The 18,507-nt window shown below is 39.4% G+C and overlaps 1 protein-coding gene across 1 annotated transcript in view; it reads right to left on the bottom strand.

Annotated features, from left to right (window-relative positions):
* Positions 1 to 1,357: 1,357 nt before the first annotated feature.
* LOC119426413 (potassium voltage-gated channel subfamily B member 2-like) overlaps positions 1,358 to 18,507 on the bottom strand; it is a 108,493-nt gene continuing 91,343 nt past the window's right edge. Inside the window, exon 2 of the mRNA XM_037693977.1 lies at positions 1,358 to 3,340. Within this exon, the coding sequence (XP_037549905.1) occupies positions 1,358 to 3,340 (1,983 nt within the window). The remainder of the gene's footprint in view (positions 3,341 to 18,507) is intronic.

The raw sequence follows: 18,507 nt of genomic DNA, 5'->3' as shown, positions 1-18,507 counted from the left end.
CTGTCATCTTATTTAAATCTTTACGTTGTTGTGGGTTTCGCTCTACGCGGCGATCACGGTGAGTACAATCGGCCACAGCAGAAGATAGCTGTAGCACTTCTGGGGCACTTTGTGCGAATAACCACGTTATTCAAAGTTAATAGCGATATAAAGATTTACTGACTAGCTATTGTTTGAAATGATTTAAGTAGTTCAAGACTAAAGTAATTTTGAATTCGCGGTAGTCAACTTTGGCCTTGTTTGGACTCACCGGCTCATCAGTTTGATCAGAAATAAACAGATTTTCTAAATTGCAATCATTCAAAAAGCTATCTACAAGTAAGATATTTATTGTTCATAACCTTTCCTGTGAGTCCCACTTTTAAAGATATGAAGTTCTTTTTTCCTATAGCTAATCTAAGCCTACTAATTTATATTTTATTCTGTAAAGTACCTCTAGATATGAACGTTTTATGTCAGAGAGTATTTGGATGGGCTCAGATAGGGGTCTAAAACAGGGTCCTAACTTCTGAAGCTGTGTAATAAATATTTTAATTATATAACTAATAGTGCCTTGTTTTTACTGGATATGTACATTTTTTTGGCAACTGCAGTACAGGTGTGTGTGCTTTAGAGTAGAATTATTATTATTATTATTATTATTTATTGTTTATTTCAGTGAGTGAATATCAGATGCTCAAACTGAACCCTCAAAAGCTGCTATGAAAACTCAAAACAATAATGTCAGTGTTACATGTTCATACATTGTACAAGAAATAAACAAAAAAAAACATTTCAGAGTTGTCATGGGAACACTTTGCATTTCCACATAAGGTAATGATATGTTGTTTTGTTTTATAAATCGCTACGATGCAACACCCAGTTTGAGGGCTGTTGATTCAAACCCTCGCCTTTCCTTTTTCACATTACGGATGTGAGGACCTTCAGTCTTCTTTGCCATTCTGTGCATTGTCATTGCCTTACATGTTCTATTGTATTTACAGTGGAGCGCTTTCAGTAAACTCAGCACCATAAAATTTCTGTCTTTTTTTAAAAGCATGCTTTTTACAGTGAAGTCCTTTAGTGCATTTTCTCCTCCTCCAAGAAAAGGACTCTTCTATACATTGGGATGACTTGTGTCTGCATTAGTCGATGGATTCTTCGTTTTTCCAGAGCCTCCTCTTCCACCTTGAGCCCATTGTTTGCTCTAAAATCTGCACAAAGCACTGCAGTTTCTTTTTCAGCAAAACACAACAACACAAGTAAATAGACTTGTCATGCCATGCAAGAAAATCTTTCACAACAAACGGCATCTTTGAACTTTCTCCCACATGCCGGACTGCGGTTGTTGCAGGCGTACTGTCCCTTCCTGTTACATTCACATGCTGGTTTCACATGTTGGAGAGAGGCTGCCATTCCCAGGTATCAGGTGGATATCGGATGTGAATATGTGATTCTCTACTTTGTGTTCGCTAGAGTTGCTGTCAGTCTTTTCCTCTTCTGCTCCAACTACATTTTGAGTGCAATTTTGCGATGCGGTTTTGGGGGACAAGGGTGCAACTGCGGCACCTGCCTCTTCCATCAGATGCTTCTCTGTGTGGTTCTCTGTTGACTGATCTTCATCACCAGGTGGGGTGTCGATCAACAGCCTCTTAGGAGAGAGGTTGCATGTGCCATCATCTATGACTGGTAGAAGCTCCTGCGAATCAGCAATGAGTGGTGACGTCTCCCCTGTGGGGTATTCGACTTCTAAGATGCTGGAGCTGATATCACCAGGGGAGGTAGTGCTTGGTGGAGTGAGAGGACCTTCATTGGAAGGTTTTTGTAAGTCAAAATTTAACCCTTTTTCTTTTAGAGAATCTGTTGGATAGCTCTGGTTGTTCTCCACTGCACGGTTATAGCTCTCCCCTTCATCCAAATGATACTCTGATCCATCAACTGGGTTGACAGATTCATAGAAGTGATCTTTCACTAAGTTTATGGTGAAACTTGGGTCATCATTTGTTCTCAGTTGGCCAAAATCCAGAAAGGGTGGGGCTCTGGGATGTCTGATTTCATGTAACCTGGCATCATCTTCGCCTAGACTGGAGCTCTGTCCTGTGCAGTCTGCTGAACAGCTGGCAAAGTTATCTTTTGAACAAGACTGGACTTCTTTCATCTCGAGCTGCACCTCCTCTCTTAATGTAGATTCAGAGCTGTGAGATTTCTTTGGCGAGATGGGAGCGGTCACGGTTGTGCTGAGGGTGCTCATTGAGCTTGTAGTGTTGAGATTAGAGAAGGATTGGGACTTGGCCATCTGGTTGTACATTTCCTCCAGCTTCTGAACATTAAGGTGCTGTGGCGTCCTGCTAACGCGATGTGGACTTCCGGTGGTGGTGATGATTATGCGATGGGGAGAGCTTTGCTGTAGGAACTCTGCGTTTCGTTTGTCTGGGGATCTGAGGCTGCTTTCCGAGGTAGCATGCCTGGTTGAACCGCCCCAACGGCTCGGTGACAAGTGGTTGTCAAGGGATGTTTTGTCCTCTCCTTTTTCAACCACCACATCCATCAGCTCCATACTACGAGCAAAGGCATCTTTAAGGTTCATTGACACAATGCTGCCATTCCTTTTGGCTCTCTCCAGTGCCTCTCTCCTCTTGATGGCTTTCTCCTGCCTCTTCTGCTCCTTATAGAACTCTGAGAAGTTATTTACAATGATGGGGATTGGCAGGGCAATCACCAACACTCCTGCTATACAGCAGAGCCCACCCACAATCTTTCCAAGCAAAGTCTGTGGGTAAATGTCTCCATACCCCACTGTAGTCATTGTAATGGTTGCCCACCAGAACGAGGCAGGGATACTGGTGAATTTGGTGGCGTCTTCATCTTTCTCAGCAAAGAAGACCAAGCTGGAAAATATCATGATGCCCATGGCAAGAAACAATATAAGCAGCCCCAGTTCATTGTAGCTCCTTCTCAAAGTAAATCCTAGTGACTGGAGCCCTGTGGAATGCCTGGCCAACTTCAGGATTCTCAATATTCTCATGATTCTGAATATCTGCACCACACGGCGCACATTTTGGAACTTCAGCACACTCTTGTTGGACTCCGTTAGGAAAATGGTGACATAGTAGGGCAGGATGGCCAGTAAGTCAATGACATTCAGTGGACCTTTGAAGAACTTCCACTTGTTGGGAGATGACAGGAAGCGGAGGAGGTACTCCATGGTGAACCATGCAATACACACAGCCTCCACGTGGGCCAGCTGGGGGTTGTCATTGGCGTGGCCCAACTCGTCTGGAACCTGAAGCTCTGGTAAAGTGTTGAGAGACAAGGCGATGGTGGAGAGGACAATGAACAGGATTGATATGATGGCTAGAATCTGAGAAGAGAGCAGAAAAAAAAAACAATTTTAGTTCAATAGTACAAAATTAATCTTATGACTTTCTCAAAATGAACATTTTATTGCTGTGTTGCGCTTGGCAGATCACATATACGTACAAAAGGACTTTAAGGACAGAAGAAAATGCATACAGAAAATTTAAAAGGTGTTAAAAGTGAATGATATGAATCTAATGAAGCTTCTTTTCTTTTCTTGAAAGCTGCTGTGAGTGTGTTCCTGCATATATATGAGAAGCCTATATGCAGATAAGGATTACTGCAAGGGTAAAATCCAAATGTACAAAAGGACACTGTAGGGCAGCAAGCTCACATCAAAATATGTTCCTAATGAATTCAAGCAAAATTACTAGGCCAATGGCTGAACAAAAGTACAGGTAATTTTGTTAAAATAACTATTAAAAGAAACAGCATTCCTTGATGAAATACTGACTACCTTTCATGCCAAAGGTTTATACAAAGATCATGTGACCTGATAGTTCTGAGAACATGTGTTAGGGATGACTCTAAGCTACCACCACACCAAATTTGAGCTGAAAATCTGTAAAAAAATGGACTATTACTGTATTTTTTGACACAGTTTTTTTCCCATTATTTACGTTCCCTGCGACTTATACGCTGAAGCGACGTATTTATGTTTTTTTTCCACATATTATAAACCCATTTTTGTCTGAGATATGCCCGTTTTCATTCATTCTGACTGAAAATATTGAACACTGCCATTTTCAGCCGCTAGATGGCACTGGAATAGTATGACATGCCATTAGTGTCATGTAAAAGGTAAGTGGCTATTAATGACATAATCGGCTTGCCATAGTCTTCCACCTTTGTCCAGCTCGCCTGGAGCAAGCGTCAAATCTGCTTCATTCTGCTGCGCCGCCCAGGGAAATGCAGCTAATTTGACCACTGAAGTGCATTTATTAAGTAATAGTTCAGCTGAGACACACCTTTGCTATAATGTCGAGTAAACAAATAATTGTTTTAGGAGCTTGTCTTGTTAAATTTAGAAGAAATGCGCAGCAACTCATCCCTCAGTGCGCTCCTACTTCCGCGTATCGGCTTTTGAAATGCAGCTGATTTGACCGTCAGTGTGCATTTATTAAGCAAAAGTTAGACTTAGACACACCTTTGCTATAATTTTGAACAAACAAATAATTGTTTTTAAGTGTTAATCTTGTTAAATTCTTGTTAAAGTCCTCCCGTGCATGCTATCCCGGCCACCATTAGGCAGACGATTCATTTTTGGTACAACACTGGCGCACATTTCCAGGTTGTCAGAGGTGACGCATAACAAATGTGACATGTCAGCAGTGACATATAATAGATGTGACTTATACAGCGAAGCAACATATTTATGGATTTTTCCACTTTATTAGACATATTTGGACTGATGCGACTTATAAGGCGGTGCGACGTGTACGGCAGAAAATACGGTATACACATTTTTAGTCTTTTCTGATGTTGACAGATTAACTCTAAGAGTTAATGAGTTGTAGTTGCATATCCAATGATTATTTTCTGAGTGTTTCATTAAAATCCATCAAGTGATAAGTGAGATATTGCATGATCACCCTCCTTTCATGGAAACAGGCAGCAAGTGTTCATTTTAAAAATAACTAAACTGTTCACACCAATTCCAAGTACAAAAAGTGACATCAGTCAAAAAGCCCTTTTGTCTCATATTTTTTCCCGTTTTCATTAAGATAAAAACCCATAATTGCACACGTTTTGCATGTAAACTATTGTTTGTGCTTGTGAAACCCAAACACAGTTTAGTGCACTCTGTTCTGTAAGGGGTTAGATAAGAACATCTGGCATAATCCCATGAGGTCGGCTCTGCATGGGATTCAGCTGCAGCTCTTTATCTTGACTAGGATTTATTGACTGCGATTGATTAAAGCTGGCCTAAGATGTCCTGACTGAGCTTAGATATTTATAAATGTGTGAGTGTGAGCAATCAGATGCAGGACACGTCTGAGTGGCACATGATATGTGACAAGCTAAATATTTAAATCAAACTCCTCTAAGAAGAGTTAATGTCATTTTTTTCCCACAACTTAATTCTAACAAACTCAACTCCAGAGCACATGAATAAAATGTGTCCTCAGCCAGGACAATACAGCAGCACAATTTTATCTAAAATACAGCACGTGGGGAAATTTACATTCTTTTGTGCAGTCGTCTGTGACCTGAGCAATAAAAAATATATTAAAATATATAGAAATGAGAATGAAGAGCCCAAGTCAAGACAGGCAAACAAGGCACTCTGAATACTAATCAAACCCACATCAGAACACACAGATTATTTTAAATAAATATATCCTCTTAAGACTGAAAACACGTACCGTACCTCCTTTTAGAAGTCCTTAATTTAACTATTATGTATAACTGAATTTTAGGAAATCAATTCCAATGTTTTGGGATTAGCCCTTTCCATGTTCTATCTATAGGACAGTGATGGCTTTCACAGAGGTGTAGAGAAAAACAAAGTGATGGCTCAGCACAGGAAGTGTTATCACTAAATGAATGCTGGTACTGATTAGCTTAAACCTATTAGCAGCTAAGTGAGTCGACATGGGCAGGACTGGCACTCGGCTGAGAAACTGTGGGGTCATAGTAAAAACGCAGATCACATCCGTGCCTCTGAACTTTTTGGCAAGCTTCTTAGTAGCTCATGTTCTTCTGCCAAGTGACTCAAGCAGGTGACCTCTGCAAGGTAGAAGGAAAAAAAAAGCTGCAAGCATGAGAGGATGATTCGGCTTGTGCTAAAGGTTGCATTGCCGATTTCTCAAATATTTTGTTGCGTATCTGCTTTGTTGATATTTTAATTCCTCTGAGGCCAAGCGGTGTTTATTCTTGCACTGCTTACAGGCGATGATGATGCTTTTGCATGTACAAGTGTACAAGTGTGTGCACTGGCTGAATTTTAATTAAGCTCACAGCAAATCATTGGATCTACAACAGATTCATATTTGGGGTCAAGATGGCTGCCCCAGCTAACTGACCTTAAAAATCAAGGAACACAGCACACATCATTTAAACATTGTTCTGCACTTTCACAAACAGCTACTCTGGTTTTAGAGATGCTGAGATGACTCGTGTTAACCCGTGCTGTAACTGAGTGGGAGTAGTTTAGAGGCTCACTTACTGTGTCCTTTCCCCCTGATTTGCATGTGCTGCTGCATTAAGAATAGCATAAAATGCTGTGCACATTGGATTAAAAAAAAAGACGGAAATGAGGCCAGTAAAGCCAGTTGACCCGAGGGTGACCTGGTAGATGAAGGCTAACGGAGACAAGAAATGGAGTAAGATATTCAATACCTACTGAACCTGTGGTGGTTTCCTCTTGCCAGGAGTTCAAAGAATAAAATAACTGAGATTAAAGATTACATTATTTTAATACAGGAATCAGTGCAGTGCCAAAACCGTACTTTTCTTTAAGTCTCCCTTAGATTTTTTTTCTTCTCATGAGGATGATATGATAATCAGGTCATGGACAGGGCAGTCAATGGCAGCTGATTGGCTTAGACAAAATGGAAATGTCCTCAGATGATCATGTGCGACATGCTTTAATTGTCCGTGGCCGTTTTAGTTGCTGCACTGTCTCTCTGTCAGCGGCTCCACCGGAACAAGCCGCTTTGCACGACTGTGCTGAAGATTCGCAACAATCTGACATGAAACATGAAAGACATGACATGAAACACGGACATAAAAGACAGATGGGACAAAGAGAGACAATGTTACTATGTCACGTGGCTTTTACACAATTCTCTGATGACTTCCTTTAATACTTGGCCCTTCACTATTAAGCACAATCATGAAGAGACAGATCACTCAAACGGATAAGTGGTGGCTCAAATCCCGTGTAAAAAAAGTACCGGTTAAAGCAGCTGTTTGGGAAAATTATTTATTGATATATTTATTGACTTTTCATCTGCAACTGTATTCAGCCCCGCATTATAACGGAGAAATTACAATGTCTGTACAGTGTAGACTCTGGCCTCGGCTTGAGGACTTTCAAACTGTTTGGTCACAGTGGGTGAGGGTCAACTGGGTGTCCTTCTGTCGTTTACTGGTGCTTGCGCCCCTTTTATTCATTTTATATACAAATGATTTTTGTAGCCAGTTCCCAAAGCGTCACATCTTAAAGTTTGCTGATGACACTCATCCTGCCCCTTCTCAGCAGTGATGACTCAGACCCTGGACCTGTGGTCGGGGACTTCAATGAATGGTTGAGTCCTCCTTTTTTAAAAGTAAATGTTCCTAAGACAAAGGAGATGATCACTGATTTTAGAAAAGACTCTTCAGTTGTCACTCCTGTGGTCATTAATGGTGAAGCTGTTGCGATGGTGCAACAATATAAAGATCTGGGAACTGTTCTGACCTTTGACCCCAATGTGAACTCCCTTTGTAAAAAGGCCCACCAGAGAATATATTTTTATCGAAAGCTCTGTGGTTTTAATGTTGACTCGACTTTTATGAGAATGTTTTATTCATGTTTTATTGAGTCTCTTAACTTTCACCATCTGTTGGTTTGGATTGTTAACATGCAAAAACAGGAACAAACTCTCGGGGATTTTCAGGATTTGCAGCAAAAATGCCGGCATAGCCCAAAAGAACCTCACTGACCTACACAAGACAAGGTGAGTGAACAAGGCCAGGCTGATTCTGGCAGATCCTGATCATCCGCTCCATGGTGAGTTCCGGTTGCTTCCATCTGGACGCAGGTATCTGCTGCCCAGATGTAGAAAGAACAGACCCAAAAACTCATTCATCCCTAGAAGGAGCTTCTCAATGCACATTGATGACTTAGTCCCTATTGTTATTTAATGTCTTAATGTCTTATGTAGTATGGATGTTTTTATATCTCTACTGACTGAAACTAATTGCCCCTCGGGGATGATAAAGATACTTGAACTTGAAATAGCTTACGTGCCTGAAATAAGTGTATCTACTCTGGGAAACCAACACCCACACACTCACCTTTGCTACCATCGCAGAATATCTTTAAAAGAACTATCAGAAAAGGATTAAGGGAAGTGTTGTAATCTGAAAGAGTAGAACCACCGTGTTAAGAGCATTCTTGAGTATCACTCCTCGGCCACCTGCTCTCTCAACCTCTGCTCTTGAAATGGCAAGGATTGCCTCTCCTTCTTTTTAAGGGTCGATAGGAGTATTAACTCCTCTTTAAGTGTCCTGTCATGGGTGACAACCCTGTGGTCACATTTACACCTTGCTTCTTGCTTCATCTCCACTGCCTCCTTGGAAATCGTGTGGAAGAAAAACGACCTGCATCATGTCAGTGACCCAACTTTCACATCTGGAAAAGCTATTGATTGCGCACACCTCACATACTGTAGGGACTCTGAGCCAAACCCAGCAACTATTGATACTGTATCTTTACTCAGAGATTTTATGGACCACGATCCACCGCTAAGGTCTTTTCTGCCGCCCTTGCAGCACTTGTGTCATCAGTTTGTGCTGGACAAACTGAGCCATACCTCAGGTATGATAATTTTTTGCTGCGGAATCAATTCTGACGATTATGGTTATGCTAATGGGGATTGATTCCAGGACTTGTGTGGTATTTCATCTTCCCGGACTGTGTCTCCTCCAGTGTGACGACCCCATAATGTGCACGACTGCACAAAGTGAAAGCTTTCTGCATACAATAAAGCAAAGCTGTTAGGTTAATATCTTAATGTACTAGGCTTATGTGGACTAAATACAACTATTCTTTCATGATTCTTGGCTCATGTTAGAAAAAGGTTTAAGACAGAGAGGTTTTCTATTAAAATTCTGAATCGTTTCTCTAGAAAATGTGCAGAAAATGTTGTTTATGTATTTAAAATATAATTTAATGACAGCAAAGCTAGTTTCTTTTTATTTCATCATATTGTTTTTTCAGGCCTGTACCTATTCATGTGCAACCACGAGCCAGACGTGGAAATGACCAAAAATGCTGGAAAAGCAGCGCAAATTACCATAAACGTGTGCACTGTAAAGCTGAGCTGCCTACATTAAATTACAGTAAACTGTAGCAACGCTGCTCAGTGTAAAGAAAAAAAAAAGAGTTGCGTCAAATAAAATAAATGACTGTAAACTGAAGAAAAGTTGAGCCACCTAAAAAGAATTACCATAAAAGCTGGATAAACCGTGCCACCAAAAAATTTATTACTGTAAATGCAGGAAGTGCTACGCTGCCTAGGATAAACTGCCATCATTTAAAAAAAGTTGCAAAGCATAAAATAAATTATTGTAAATGTTAGAAAATCTGTGCTGCCTAAAATGAGATAAACATAAACAAACAAACAAACAAAAGGCCTCAAGGCCCAAATTCTGTTGAGAATAGTGACAAAAACAGCTGCTTTCTTAAAACAATATTTATGAGTTATTGTATGACTTGCAAACATTTCCTTGAAGAGACTGAACATAAACCAACAAGAGGAGGCCCCTCCAACACAAAGCCCATATAAATGAATACTGTATAATAGTGTGAATGTTTATGAAGCATTCACACTATTGTGATCCATTTTGCTTCTGTACAGTTTTTGGCACGTTTCTTGTCCCGCAGTTTTCAAGTTATTTAAAAAAATCAGATAAACGTTCAGCTGTTTCAGGACAATCCTGCTATGACTTACGGTGTTGGTACAACTTTAGCTTTTTGAAATATTTAGCCTTTTCTGCTAGTTTTTTTCCTCATAGAAAATGAATTGAGCTCATTTTACACCCTTCAGATCTTTAGATCTGTTTACAACCGTTTACTGCTCCTTTCACATTTTGTTCTGCTTCAGCTTCTTTGTGCAAATTTAAACTTTTTTCAGCTACTTTCAGCTGTTTTTTTCCCGGCTGTTTTGTTCTCCTTTCAGTTTTTTTTTTGCTAACTAAAATTTTTGTGCTTCTTCTAACTTCTTTCTGCTAATTCCAGCTTGTTGTGCTCCTTTCAGCTTATTTATGCAAGTTTCAGCTTTGATTCAGCTAGCTGTTTTTAATTTGAGCTTTTTCATCTAATTCCACCCTTTTTGCAGCTTGTTTTCAGATAATTAGCACTTTTTTGTGTTCATTTCTGCTTCTTTCATCCTAGTTGGGAAATGTTTTCTTTCTGCTTTCTTTTACTAATTTAAGCTTGGTCTACTTTTCCAGCTACATTATTAGCATTTTTTTAGCTCATTTCGGCTGTTTTCAGATAAATTCAAGCTTTTCATGGGACTTTCTGCTACTTTCAGCCTAATTAACTTCTTTCTGCTAGTTTCAACTTGTTATGCTCCTTTCAGTTTATTTCTGCAAGTTTCAGCTTTAACTACTATTTCAGCTACTATTTAGCTGTTTGTGTGCTAATTTTAGCACTTTCAGCTAATTCCACATTCAGATCTTTCCGCTTCCCTTTAGTAGTTTAAACTTCTTTCTGTCTTTCAGCTAGTTTTCAGCCCTTTTTTGTGCTAATTTTATTTATTTTAAAGCTAATTTTGTGCATTTTTCTGCTTGTTTAAACCTAATTCAGCAAATAGGTTTTCTTTCTGCTTTCTTCTGCTAATTTAGGCTTGTTCTTCCATTTCAGCTAAATGCCCGCATGTTAAATTCAGCTGTTTCTCAGAAAATTATTTTACAATAAGCATTCATACTGCATTTTCCCAGAAATTGCAATTTGTCATTACATTTTTACAGAAATATGTCCCAAACCCTCTGGAACACATGACCACTCCAGCCTCCATCTGACAAACAATCTTAAGAGACTTTTGAAGGGAGTGAGGTGCATAATAATTTATTGATTCTCATTATTTTAGGAACATTATTGAACTCTTCTTGTACCTTTAGCAGCACTTAATAATTACCATGGTTATAACCTAGCTGCCTCAACATAATTCACATCACAATACTCTGTCTCTTATGGTTTCAATTGTCATCAGTCAGCTAGATTCTGCTCGATACTTGGCGTCCATTGTCAAGAGTTCGTCTGTCACAGTTTCAGGCTCAGCCTCAAATAGGTGCCTCATGATCAGCAAGTAACCAACTCTGGATGCAAATGCTTTTTTTTTATTGACCATTTTGCAACGGCTTTACGGCTTTAACACTTTCATTTTATCCTCGCTGATGGCTCGAGGCAGCAGAAAGCTAAGAGTTTCAGCCGCTGTTTTGTAGCGAGGGTGTGAAAATCACTAGGCAGCACAAGAATTGGTTGAGTGAGCTGACAGCGTCTGAGAGGAGCTCTGATCAATAATCACTTCTCATCTGATTTCAGACCACCTGGACATTCAGTTCCCACAGAGTGGGCAAGTTCACGTTTAGCCTCAACATGAACGGGAAAAAAAAATGAAAATAAGAAACAAACAACACATTTACTACGTAAAGCACTTTTATGTTTTTCTCATTCTGTCTTTCTTGTCTTTTTCACTGTTCTTTAAGCCATTCCACTTATTTATAGGCTTTATTTACATCAAAGTGATAGATTTCTTGCTTTCATTTCATATCAAGGTTATTTTTTTGTTGTTTATAGAGGCCTAGAGGAACATGAGTTGTATGAAATATTTATAGACTGCATTCGTCTGCCTGTCACAGAACAGCCAGCACAGAGGGCACCAGTTACAAAATGGGGTGCTCCATCACAGTCTAGTGGAGTTTCTGGTCTCAGCGACATTCCCATAATTAGCAGGTTGAAACATCATACGCAAAAAGAAAATCACACGGAAGCTGACAGTGTACTGACAATACCTGCTTTGGAGTTGGTTCAAATGACAAATTACCTGAAACCCTCTGCAGCTGGTTCTAATTTATTATAATGATAACCCCTGGAGGCAGATGTGACAGTGACTGAAGCCCAAAGAGCTGTAAAGAATACAGAGAAAAATGGGACTTCTTTTGGGGTACTTGCTGGCTCCTCTGGTTTCTAGTAGCCCACCTGCAACTCTGATTAAAAAAAGAGAAAGAGTAACTTTTTTGTGTGATACTGTGGATTCACGAGGCTACATCGGTCATTCTGTGTGTACTCCACTATTCATGGCTCTTTTGTGAAGGATGCTACTGGGACAGCAAACACTTTTCAAAGGGACAATAAAATACATCATATCATATTTTATCATACTGTATTCTGCATGGCAAATACTACTGCATCTTATTGTACTGCATGGCATAGTAAAGTTTTATAAAGTGTTTTTAGGGACTTTAAAAAACTATCCAACAAAGTTCAGTCAGGTCATCTGGACGGTTTCTTAATTTTTTATTTTTTTTGCTAAGATGTTTTGTCCTTCATCCAAAGGACTTCTTCAATCTTAGGAAACACCAAACAAACTGATTTTCACAACCAGCATACTCCATAGTGGAAAAAACAGTTTGCCGGTGCTAAGATGGCCCCGGGGGCCTGCCCTCTCCTCCATCAACTCCTCTGAGACAGTCATGCCAAAATGGTTCAAAACACCAAAGTTCATGCTCACTATTCCAGGTAAAAATCCAACAGTGTTTAGTCAGGTCATTCATCACTTTGGAAGAAATCCTTTGGATGAAGGACAAAACGTCTATGCAAAAAAAAAAAAAAAACGTCCAGATGACCTGACTGAACACTGATGGATTTTAACCTGGATTATTCAGCATGAACTTTGGTGCTATCCAACAAAGTTCAGTCAGGTCATCTGGACTTGTTTTTTTTTTTTTTGTAGAAATGTTTAGTTCTTCATCCAAAGGACTTCTTCAGTCTGAGAAGCCACCACAAACTCAGTCCCATAAGTAGCACACTCACATAGTAGGCCAAACAGTTTTATGGTGATAAGATGGTTTCTAGAGTCCTCCCTCTCCCCTGTCGACTCCTCTGAGGCAGCTGTAGCCAAAGGGGTGCAAAATGTCAAAGTTCATGTTCAATAATCCGGGTAAAAAAAATCCAACAAAGTGAATCACTTTGGCTATGGATGCCTCAGAGGAGACTACGGGGGAGAGGATGGGCTCAAGAAACCATCTTGTCACCATAAAACTGGTTGGCCAACTATACAAGTAAGACATTTATGAGACTGAGTTTGTTGTGACTCCTTGGGCTGATGAAGTCCTTTGGATGAAGGAAGAAATGTTTCGACACAAAAAGAAGCTGTCCAGAGGACCCGACTGAACTTTGCTGGATTTTTTACCTGGATTATTGAGCATTAACTTTGATGTTTAAAAAGCTATGTTTATTTTTACTTTAAATACAGTCATTCTTATTAATTTATATAATTTTATGTCATTAAACACATGGTGATATTTGTCACCCTTTTATTCTCAAGTTGAATAAAACTACTTTCCTTTTTTCCATCCATCCATCCATCCATCCATCCATCCATCCATCCATCCATCCATCCATCCATCCATCCATCCATCCATCCATCCATCCATCCATCCATCCATCCATCCACCCACCCACCCATCCATTATCTTTTACCCTCTTCTTCCATCCTGGGCCACGGGGGTCGCCGGTGTCCATGTCCAGCAACCACTGTGCGAGGGTGGGGGTACACCCTGGACAGGTCGCAAGTCCATCACAGGGACACATAGAGACAAATGAGACAAACAGCCATTCACTCTCTCACTCACACCTAGGGACAATTTAGAGTTACCAATCAGCCTAACATGCATGTTTTTGGTCTGTGGGAAGAAACCGGAGTACCTGGAGAAAACCCACGCATGCACGGAGAGAACATGCAAACTCCACCCAAGAAGGGCCCCCGGACCGGGGTTTGAACCGGGGACTTGTTTTTGTCTTTAAATGAAACGTGTTGGTTGTTGTTGAGCTTGAGTCACTGTGCAGGAATGCTAAATGAAAAGAAATGCATAAGAAAATGTGGAAAAAACTGACAATTAGAATGAGAAATAGGAACGTTTAAGACCAAAACGAAAAAAGTGGGTATGAGTTTCCTGTTTGACATCATTTTAGAAGAATTTCAAACACCAGAAGCAGCAACTTATTATTAATTAAGCACAGAATAACATTGCTTTCTTCACCCAGTTGATATTAAAGGAAGAGCCAGTGGAACATAAAGAGCTTTAAGAGTGACGACTGTTAAAGTTCTGCATCAGACCATAAATTGTAAACATTACAAACGAATGAAAAATAACTTTTTATTATCTATATTGTTTTGACATTGATTTAAATAGGAAAACATGCAAATTATCTTACATGTAATGGTACTTTTACCATTTTTTAACACTTTTTTTCTACCCTACAGTCAATTGTGGGTGGACTCCACCATCAAAATCCCCATCTCCACCTCACATCCACCCCTCACCCCATAGGCTGCAAATTTGATGATCACTGTATGATATATTACATCAGTTTTTATTGTTTCTTTAAATCCCAACACAGAAAGGTTTAGAGGATTGTGTTGTTGATCTAGCTATTTATTTTTTAAATTTTTTTCCTTTTATAAGAAATGTGTTGATGCTTCTTCCCAGATGTGGAGAAATATAAGTTGAACTTAATGCATTTGAGCTATGGATTTCAGGGAGATTTCTGCAGAGCGCCATAGAGAGCAGCGATAGTAACCCCAAGGCTAACACTTTATGTGCTGCAGAGAGGAGCCCACAGAATACATTTCTGTTGCAAGACAAATCTAAAGAAAAGTCTTCATGCAGGCAAAATCAATAAACTTGTGATTCTAACATCAAGCATGTCTCTTCCCTGACCACAACTCCAGGGCATGTTTGAACATGACCCAGGGCACAGAGAAACTCAACAAGGATTGCATATTATGGTAGATGTTTATAATAAACTAAGCTGATGATGAATTTGTTAAAATTGGCTTCAGGTGTTAACTTTGTCAACGTTTGCAAAAGGGACCAGAGATGGTGTATATTACACCACTTTGTTATGTTACATTAAGTGCAATAAAAGCTTCCTATAGGGTGTAATAATGTTAGATCATGAAAGATTTGATGGTGGTGACGCTCTCACTCAGATGCATGAGTTTTAGTTTCCTCAGCCAAATCACACTATTAGCAAAAGTTGTCAGAAATGCAGAAAAATTGAAATCTGTTGAAGCGGCCTTTCATGCCAGAGTTTTATATGATCATCTTATGCTGGGAAATGAGAAAAAGCTGTATTTTTGGTCAAACTTTGAAAATAACTTTACACACAACTTTAGAGCAGCTCTTCTAACAATCACCACATGACAAAGATAGATATTTATGGACTCATTCTTACAAGAAATCCAGAGACTCTCCTTATTGATGACTTTATTTAAAGTTCTAATAGAATCCTTGAAGCACCTGCTGACTGAAATAAACCCCAATGCATCCTGTAACAAAATACGCTCTTATCAGATTTCCACGGCCACAGCGCAGTCTTTAAAATAGATATAATTGCGGTTCAACAATTTGCCATCAGTCTATTCAAAATATGCACATGATGGTGCAGTTTCTGTCTGCTACTCAGCACTTTTGTGCATTAATTGTAACAAAGTGACACAGGCCTTACAGGAAGGGCAAAGAAAAAACAAAGTTCCCCTCCAAACTTTAGTGTTACGAACAAACTCAATTTAAAGCGAGTGTCTTTATTAGTCTTAATAAGATGAAGTTGATCTTTATTGCACTTTTTGAGACACTCTTTCTTGTCCTTAATTTTAATTCATTCAACATTGTTGCCCTCTGTCCACTTTGCAGGCCCACAACTTTCCCCACACATGCATCAGAAGGACCAACAGATAGAATTGGTCAGATAGATAAGCAATAAAGGCAGTGCTGGAGCTGGATGGCTGACTGTGAGACAGACATATAGCTTTAGTTCTTATACAGTCAGAAAAACAAAGGCATGTTCATTATTAAAACTTTACGCATATCTGATGACTTTATTGTCTCCAGAAATATACGAACAACACTGCCTATATGGTACAGTTTGAGAGTTTACGCTAGTACACTGTAAAAAAAAAAAAAACTGTGATTTTCACGAAATAAAACAGGCAGCCAGGTTGCCAGAGAAATTCAGTAAAAAATACTGTGAATATGTAAATAGTTTTACAGAGTAAGCTATAAATTAAACATCCTGATGCATGCTCAATAATCCAGGTAGAAAAATCCAAAAAAGTTCAATCTGGCCAGATGACCAGATTTAACTTTTTTGTATAAATTCAACAGTTTTACTAAATAAAATGTACATATTATTTAGTAAACAAAAACACATTTTCACTGTACTGATAAGACTTTTATGTAAAAACACATAAAAAAAATACATTCTACAGAATAATTTATGGATAAGTACATTGAAAACATGTAAATTTAACATTTTAATCATCTACAAATGCCAGTATTTTACTGTACTTTGAACAATGTTTTAATGCTAATTCATCAGTTAAAATTTGTTACATTTACTTGTTTTAATGTACTTATAATTTACAGTACAGTAGTCTCATGTTTATCGCGGGGGGTTCTGTTCCCAGCCAATAAGTGAAAAACCATGAAGTAGGAATAGTAGTAGAAGTAGTTTATTATTTTAGTATTTGTATTTCTATATATTAAGGCATTTTAAACCCTTCCCACACTCTTGCAGTATTCTAAACAATGTTTCTAAACTCTAAACTCTGTAAAAGAGCACAGCATGTCATGATCTCCACTCTCTGCCACCTGCCAGTGCTCTTGGCCACACCCACTTCTCCACTTTAATCGCTGGCAGGTGGCAGAGATCAAAGATCACGGCATGCTGCAGGAAGGAGCTTCTCCCTGCACCTGTGGGCTGCAGACAGGCGCTAAATCTTTTAAAATAATTTATTTAAAATAAAAAATCCATGCCGAATGTGTGGCTCATCCATCAATCAGCTATTTGTGTGTCGTGTCCAATCTTACTTTGAAAAACCGCGAAAGAGTGAGTCTGCAAAATTTGAACCATGAAGTAGCGAGGAACTACTGTAATACAATGTATTTACTACAGTGACATACGGTTTTGGATATTGCGGTATATTACTGTTGCCATTTGACAGTTTTTAATCTAATTTTTACTGACTTTTTTTTTTTACAGTGTAGCAGTCCAGATATAACGATACGCTATTCTGAAATGCGGGTATGCACTTAATGTAAACAAAGAGGTTTTCAGTGGATTCAGCCGAGTCATGTGACTGACCTGCACAAGGCTGGCCAACCATCACACTACCACCACCATGTTTGACTGTTGCATTGAGGCTTTTTTCCTGAAATGCAATGATAGTTTTATGCCAGATGCAATGGAAACTTCAAAAGAACATCTTTTTTTTTTTTTTTGTCTGTCCACAGCATATTTCTCCAACAGTCTTGGGGATCATATATATTTATACATATGGATCTAACGTAGACACTTAACACTGTTGGGAAGGCCCAGAGTGTATTTGAAGCTGTATCTGCAAGCAGTAGAGAATTTTAAATAACACCCAGTAATACCAGAGGAAAACAACATCCTTAAAATTATGATTTTCTTAGGCTTTGTATAATTTTCATCTGAGTAGTTCTGCTCTCCTGCAGGGCTGTGTGTGTGTAACATGGGAAAAATGAGGAGAGCAGTCAGCTGGGTTGTGTATGATTATATTTTAGTGAGCACCCCCTCACTGCGCCTGAGTTGTGATCGCTGTTTTAATCATTCTGACCGAGACGCCATAACCAACACTTTCTGGAGTCCAGAGAAAAACCAACACACAACTCTTAATATTCATGAAGCATGGTGCGAATATCTTGCAGGGAGTTTCCCATATGTATGCAGATGGCGACACGAGAAGGATATCTTACAAGCTCCCTTCTCCCCTCTACCCCTGAGTCTCCTGATAACATCATTCATCTTAAATCTCGAGGCTGAGGGAGGGATGGGAAGGTGGAGCAGTCGTGCTATAAGTGCCTTTTATGTGCGGTGCTTTCCTGAAAATTTACTCCGACTCCGGTGCTGCTCCTTCACAGATAAAACTGGGGAACCTCGCAGGAGAAGCTCGCGTTCCACTGCACCTCCCACACACGTATGCAGACAAGCAAACAACCAACAAAAAAGAAGCAAAAACACAAACACTCTTCTACAAGGCCCTTTATAGCTTTCTGTTCATTTTCAAACCACAAACACAAAGTTTTACCTCTCTGTACTAGAACCTGACATGAATTTCTTCTTTTATCGTGTTTCTGTCTGATGTCTTGCTGTTTGATTCAAGCTGTGTAACCATGGAGATGGACTAATGCAGGGCTACGGGAATG

This window comes from Nematolebias whitei, chromosome 20, assembly GCF_014905685.2.
Source record: "Nematolebias whitei isolate Nwh7 chromosome 20, NemWhi1, whole genome shotgun sequence".
In the NCBI taxonomy this organism is placed as follows: Eukaryota; Metazoa; Chordata; class Actinopteri; order Cyprinodontiformes; family Rivulidae; genus Nematolebias; species Nematolebias whitei.
Note: the sequence above shows the minus strand (reverse complement) of the source record. Positions and strands in the feature narration are given on the sequence as shown.